Raw genomic sequence first — 5,936 nt, 5'->3', positions numbered from 1 at the left:
GAGCGGCGGGGCCCGCCGAGTCCTGTCTCGGGGTTCGGCCACCACACCCGCCAGGAGGGGGATGGCTCCCGCTTGGCCCGAGGAGTGTCCTCTGAGGCTGAGTTGGATTTGAACACAACTCTTCGCGCCCCAACCCTGCCCCCCAACACACAAACATGCTCAGCCCTGCAAAAACACAGCCACGCACTGCACACACACGGCCCGCGGCCGCGCTGCACACGGAGCGTCCCCCACTGGGCGGGGGACGCTTGGGAACAATGGACCCGAGAGGTGTCGTCCCGGCGCTCATTCTGATCCTCCTGGGGGTGACACGGACTGGGGTTGGGGGAGCCAAGGGTAAAGAGGGAGGAGAGCGAGCGAAGGGGTGGACGAAGCGGCCCAGCCTATGGTGGTGGAGGCGGGGGGGCTGGCACCGAAGGCGAGCGGGCGGGGGCCGGGACACCGAGGGGGTGGGGGGCTGGGCCCGGGCCGGCTGTCCCTCTCTGCTCCAGCCCTCCGCCAGGCCTCGGCGGCTCTCCGGCTGCTCGAGCCGCCAGTCAGCTGACACGGAGGGCGGAGGAGCTGTCAGGCGCGCCCCGCCCTGCGCCGCCGGTCCGCGGGGCCCGTACAGCCATTGGCCAGCGCGCCGGGCTGCTCGGGCCCCCGCGCCCCGGTGACATCAGGGAGGCGATAAAAGGCAGCGGCTGCGCCGGATCCCGCACAGCTGCACCGCCGGGCTGCGAGCGGCTGAGATCGGGAGAGCCCAAGAGCAAGAGAGCTAGAGAGCGAGCGGCGGGCGCTCGCCCGGCGCCACCCCTCGACCCGGCCGCGCGCCCCGCTCGCTTCTCCACCCCTCCCGGCTCGGCCCGGACCCGGCTCGGCCACAGCCCCGAGCTCTGGGGCGGCGCAGGCAGCCTCGGGACTCTCCCGCGCGCCGCCGCGTCCCCAGACAAAGGCTTGGCCGGCGGCCCCGGCCCGCTGCGCCCTCCGCTCCCCACCTCCCGGGCTCGCCGCTCTTCGCCCCCGCTCCCGGCTCGGCGCGCCCCGGCCGGCTGCAAAGTTTCCCGGGCGGCGGCGGCGGCTGCGCCTCGCGTGAGCGATGGCCGCGGAGCTGAGCATGGGGCCCGAGTTGCCCACCAGCCCGCTGGCTATGGAGTACGTCAACGACTTCGACCTGCTCAAGTTCGACGTAAAGAAGGAGCCGCTGGGGCGCGCGGACCGCCCGGGACGGCCCTGCACGCGCCTGCAGCCAGCCGGCTCGGTGTCGTCCACACCGCTCAGCACGCCGTGCAGCTCGGTGCCCTCGTCGCCCAGCTTCAGCCCAACCGAACAGAAGACCCACCTCGAGGACCTGTACTGGATGGCGAGCAACTACCAGCAGATGAACCCCGAGGCGCTCAACCTGACGCCCGAGGACGCAGTGGAGGCGCTCATAGGCTCGCACCCAGTGCCACAGCCGTTGCAGAGCTTCGACGGCTTCCGCGGCGCGCACCACCACCATCACCACCACCACCCACACCCGCACCACGCGTACCCGGGCGCCGGCGTGGCGCACGACGAGCTGGGCCCACACGCGCACCCGCACCATCACCATCATCACCAAGCGTCGCCGCCGCCGTCCAGCGCGGCCAGCCCCGCGCAGCAGCTGCCCACCAGCCACTCCGGGCCTGGGCCGCACGCGGCGGCCGCGGCGACGGCTGCTGGTGGTAGCAGCAGCGTGGAGGACCGCTTCTCCGACGACCAGCTCGTGTCCATGTCCGTGCGCGAGCTGAACCGCCACCTGCGGGGCTTCACCAAGGACGAGGTGATCCGCCTGAAGCAGAAGCGGCGGACCCTGAAGAACCGGGGCTACGCCCAGTCGTGCAGGTATAAACGCGTCCAGCAGAAACACCACCTGGAGAATGAGAAGACGCAGCTCATTCAGCAGGTGGAGCAGCTTAAGCAGGAGGTGTCCCGGCTGGCCCGCGAAAGAGACGCCTACAAGGTCAAGTGCGAGAAACTCGCCAACTCCGGCTTCAGGGAGGCGGGCTCCACCAGCGACAGCCCCTCCTCTCCCGAGTTCTTTCTGTGAGTCGTGGCCGCTCCCGGCCCCCGCCCTTGCCCCGGCCCGGACTCCCCGTCCCGTGTCCCCAGCCCCGGACTCCCCCGGACCCTGTCCCTGCCACGGCCCCAGCCATGACCTGTTTGACTTGAGGGAGAGGGAGGAAGGGCGCGCGGGACGCGGGCGACGGGAGGGCGCGCGGGCAGGCAGGGGACATTGGCCAAGGCGAGAGCGGTGAGCGCCGGCGGCGCCTCCTAGACTCGAGCAGAGCCAGAGGGAGGCGAGGGGGTGGGAAGTCCCAGAGCAACTTTTCTCCAGGCTGGAGGGCGGCAAGGCATAGTCGCGAGGAGTCGCCAAGGCCGTCTGGAGACTCCTGGCTTCCTGAACTTTGCGCGTTAAGCCGGGGCCGCTTCCTCGCGGCCCGGAGCGTAATCCAGTCCAGCAAGAGAGCAGCGAGGAGAGGAAAGGAGAGGGACCCTGGCGTCCCGGCAGGCGCGAGGCGAGGCTGAGCGAAGCAAGGAAGGACAGACGGACCTGTCTGTCCAGGGTCCGGAGAACACTGGCTCTCAGCCCCGAGACGCGGGCCTCAGTTAGGACGTTCTGCGCGCAAATCTCATCAGTTTTATTGCCTGCTCGATTATATAGAAAAAATACGAAAATCTGCATTAAAAATATTAATCCTGCATGCTGGACATGTATGGTAATAATTTCTATTTTGTACCATTTTCTTGTTTAACTTTAGCATGTTGTTGATCATGGATCATAACCCCCTTGTTTCTTTGGGTGAGAAGGGATCGCAGTTCGGAAACTCCGGCGGCTGCTTGTCGGGTTTCAGTCTATGAGCTGTAGGCTTGTAAATACCCGCCCCGCCAAACCGCTTAAGAGAACCTGGCAGCAAGCTGAGTGTCTTTGTTTGGGTTTATTATTATGGCATTTTTTTGTAAGTAAAAAAACAAAAAACAAAAAACAAAAAAACAAACTTCTGGGCATTTGCATCAGAAAACAACTCTGTCTTGGGGCACCCTTGGAAATTGCATGTTTTCTCCCCCTCCCCTGCCCCCTTTCAGTCCTCTTTTCCTCCCGTTCTAGTTTTCAATTTTGTTTTTGTTGGGAGAAAGAAGACTGGGGTCCCAGCTCCCTAGTACCAGGGCAGGGCAGCTGCAGAGTTTCACACCCTGGAGGCCGGGGGAGTGTCCTCACATCACCTGGTTTTAGGGCTACGTTGACACCCCTAACAAGATAGGAAAGGAAAACAGACCTTGTTTGCTTTTTATTGCAACCAGAATCACCCCAGGGTCCCCACGAAACTCTCCAGGCCCGCACTAATTGCTGGGGCCGAAATACTCCTCGGGTGACCGGCTTCACCAGCCCAGACTGCCCAACGGTGACCTGAACTTATGTTGAACCAATCACCACACTCAGAAAGTACCAGAAACCCAAACATTGGCAAGTAATTTTGCAACTTTCAAGTGCATTCTTTAGACCAATATGTTATGTGTGTTTCTTTCCCTGCTTTTGAGAGAGCGGGAGAGTTATTGGTGGTGTTACCCCCGCCCCCTTCAGTTGTATAGTAGTTATAGGGAAGATCTGGGTGTTTTTTCTTTATTATTACTTTTTTTCCCCCCTGCAGGTCAGTAAGAGGATTTAAGTTGCACTGACAAAAATACCAAAATGAAAGCGTATTTTTTAGTTCTCATTTGAAATTGCTGGCGCTGCTGGCCGGATGCATTTTTGAGTTTGTATTAGTTGATAAATTAACAGTAATAACAAGATTGTATGAACCGCATGGTGCTTGCAGTTTTAAATATTGTGGATATTTGTCCTGCATCAGAAACGAGCTTCGGTTTTTACGGATTCAACTGTGTTGAAATCAAATTTGCCTCAACAGAAATTGTTTTTATTTCATGTACAATAAGGGATCAATTTCAAACCCTGCTTATGATATGAAAATATTAAAACCTAGTCTATTGTAGTTTTATTCAGACTGGTTTCTGTTTTTTGGTTATTAAAATGGTTTCCTATTTTGCTTATTAAAACCATGGAAATGATGTTTATTTACAGGACTCCGCATTCGCCTGTCTTTTCTTCTCTTGCCTCTTCAAGTATCGCCCCAGTTTGGGCGGCACCCTCACCCTTCCCCCGGCCAGTGGGGAAGCAGACAAATCTGGGCAAAGCTCTCCCTTGAGTGTGTGAGTGTGTGTGTGTGCGTACCTGAGCCTCAAACGTGTCTTCTGCTTCTCACTCTAGGTTCGGACACCGGTCAAGAGCCGGTTGATGAGCGGAGAGGGGGGCACACGCCACTTTGGCGGAGCGTTCAGGCTTGGGCATCACGACTGGTCTGCTGGCCTGCTGGCTCTGAGGTTGGCTGAACCCAGGAAGCCGAGAGCTGCCACCCTGATGGGGAAGCAGGGTGTTTCTGGCAATCAGGCTCGTGGGCCCTGCCATTCTGGCCCTCCTGCTTGGAGCACCTGCTGGGAGCAACCAGAATTGCCCTAGAATGCCAGCTCTGAGTGGAGGCCTAGCCCCCTCTCCCCCAGAGCTTGTGAAAGCAGGTGGAATCCAGCACGAGGTCCTGGGGTGTAAGACCCTTCAGACAGGAAGCCCATCCGTGCAAACCGTTTGCTGCCACTCAGGCCTGGAGCCCTCAGCCCCAAGGAAGGGCACTGCACCATCGGACCGGGATCTCAATGACTCCACAAATCGGGGGTCGTAGGGGGTTGGGGCATTGTTCTGGTGCGGCAGCTCTGCCCATATGTCCTCGACAGGGAGGTGGTCCCAGAACCTTTCCTTTCTCAGACTCTTAGAGGAGGCAAGGTCGTCTGTCTAGGTTCCTCCAAACACCTCTCAGCCTTCTCGGAATCCCATCTAGAACTCTGGGTGGGGACCGCCCCCTCCCACCACCTCTGGAAGAATTCTCTGTTTCTTTGGCAAAGGCAGGTTCCAAGGGGTTTCTGATCTACTCAGACCCAGTATCTGCAGTCTGGGAGACTCAGCTTTCCAGCCCTCGGGCTCCCTGGCCCGGGATTCCTAACATGGAATTTCAGGACCTGAATGGGGAGATGCAGGAAACCCAAGCAGTAGAACCCCAGCCAGGAACTAGAGCTGGAAGCAGCCAAGGAGAAGAAAGGGGACGGTGAAACTAACGGCAATAGATTTTGGCCTAGGTCCCTGGAGGCCTGGGATTGGTGGTCAGGGTACGGCAAAGAGGGGGGAAAATCCCGACAGGAAGGATGCAAATAATACCAGAGTAATTTACATGTAGCAGAACTTTGGTGCTGTCTGGGAGGAGAGAAGTCAGAGATTCTAGCTTCAATTAAATTCCAAGGCCCAGTTCATTTCACCAACCCGAAGAGGTACCTGGCAGGGAGGGCTTTGGCTGTGATCTGGGAATAGGATGGAAGCTGGGTCTGGCTGTGGGGTGACTCTACCGGTGCATGCACGGCGGAAGGAGCAAGGGGGTATGATAGCTGGGTAACTGCGTGTGCAAGTGCACATGCACAGAAGGGGTAAAAGCGTGCCCACGTGAACGGTGTATCCCCTTTGGGGCAAAAAAAGGTCTGGCAGGTGGCGCTCTGGAAGAAATCCGGATGCGTGGCTCGGGGGACCAAGGGAGACCACCAGGACTCCATGCGGTGGAGACTTGACTCCCTTTGGAATCATCCCAAGCCGACCGGCATCCTCCACCTCTAGAGTCGCCTGGACTCCGCCAGAAAACCCTCTGGGCTGGGAAGGGTCGCAAACTCCAAAACGTTGTTCCTCCTTCCCCAGAGCACAGAGACACACAGTCCGGTGACCGACATCATCACGCTGCATCCTGAACAACACGGTGGCTCAGGCCGGTTCAGAGTGACCATTTGCATCTCTGAGAAGCTGACAATCCCATGACGCAGTCCTAGTGACACACTGACACACAGAT

At 59.2% G+C, this 5,936-nt stretch overlaps 1 protein-coding gene across 1 annotated transcript; it reads left to right on the top strand.

The window, feature by feature from the left end:
* Positions 1 to 580: 580 nt before the first annotated feature.
* On the top strand, positions 581 to 4,083 carry MAFB (MAF bZIP transcription factor B). The gene has a single exon (XM_004311854.4). The coding sequence runs from the start codon at positions 1,079 to 1,081 to the stop codon at positions 2,048 to 2,050; it is 972 nt and encodes a 323-aa protein (XP_004311902.1). The 5' UTR covers positions 581 to 1,078; the 3' UTR covers positions 2,051 to 4,083.
* Positions 4,084 to 5,936: the final 1,853 nt, after the last annotated feature.

The sequence above is a fragment of the Tursiops truncatus genome, chromosome 15 (assembly GCF_011762595.2).
Source record: "Tursiops truncatus isolate mTurTru1 chromosome 15, mTurTru1.mat.Y, whole genome shotgun sequence".
NCBI lineage: Eukaryota > Metazoa > Chordata > Mammalia > Artiodactyla > Delphinidae > Tursiops > Tursiops truncatus.
The sequence above is the reverse complement of the archived record's forward strand: the minus strand, read 5'-3'. Positions and strand labels throughout refer to the sequence as shown.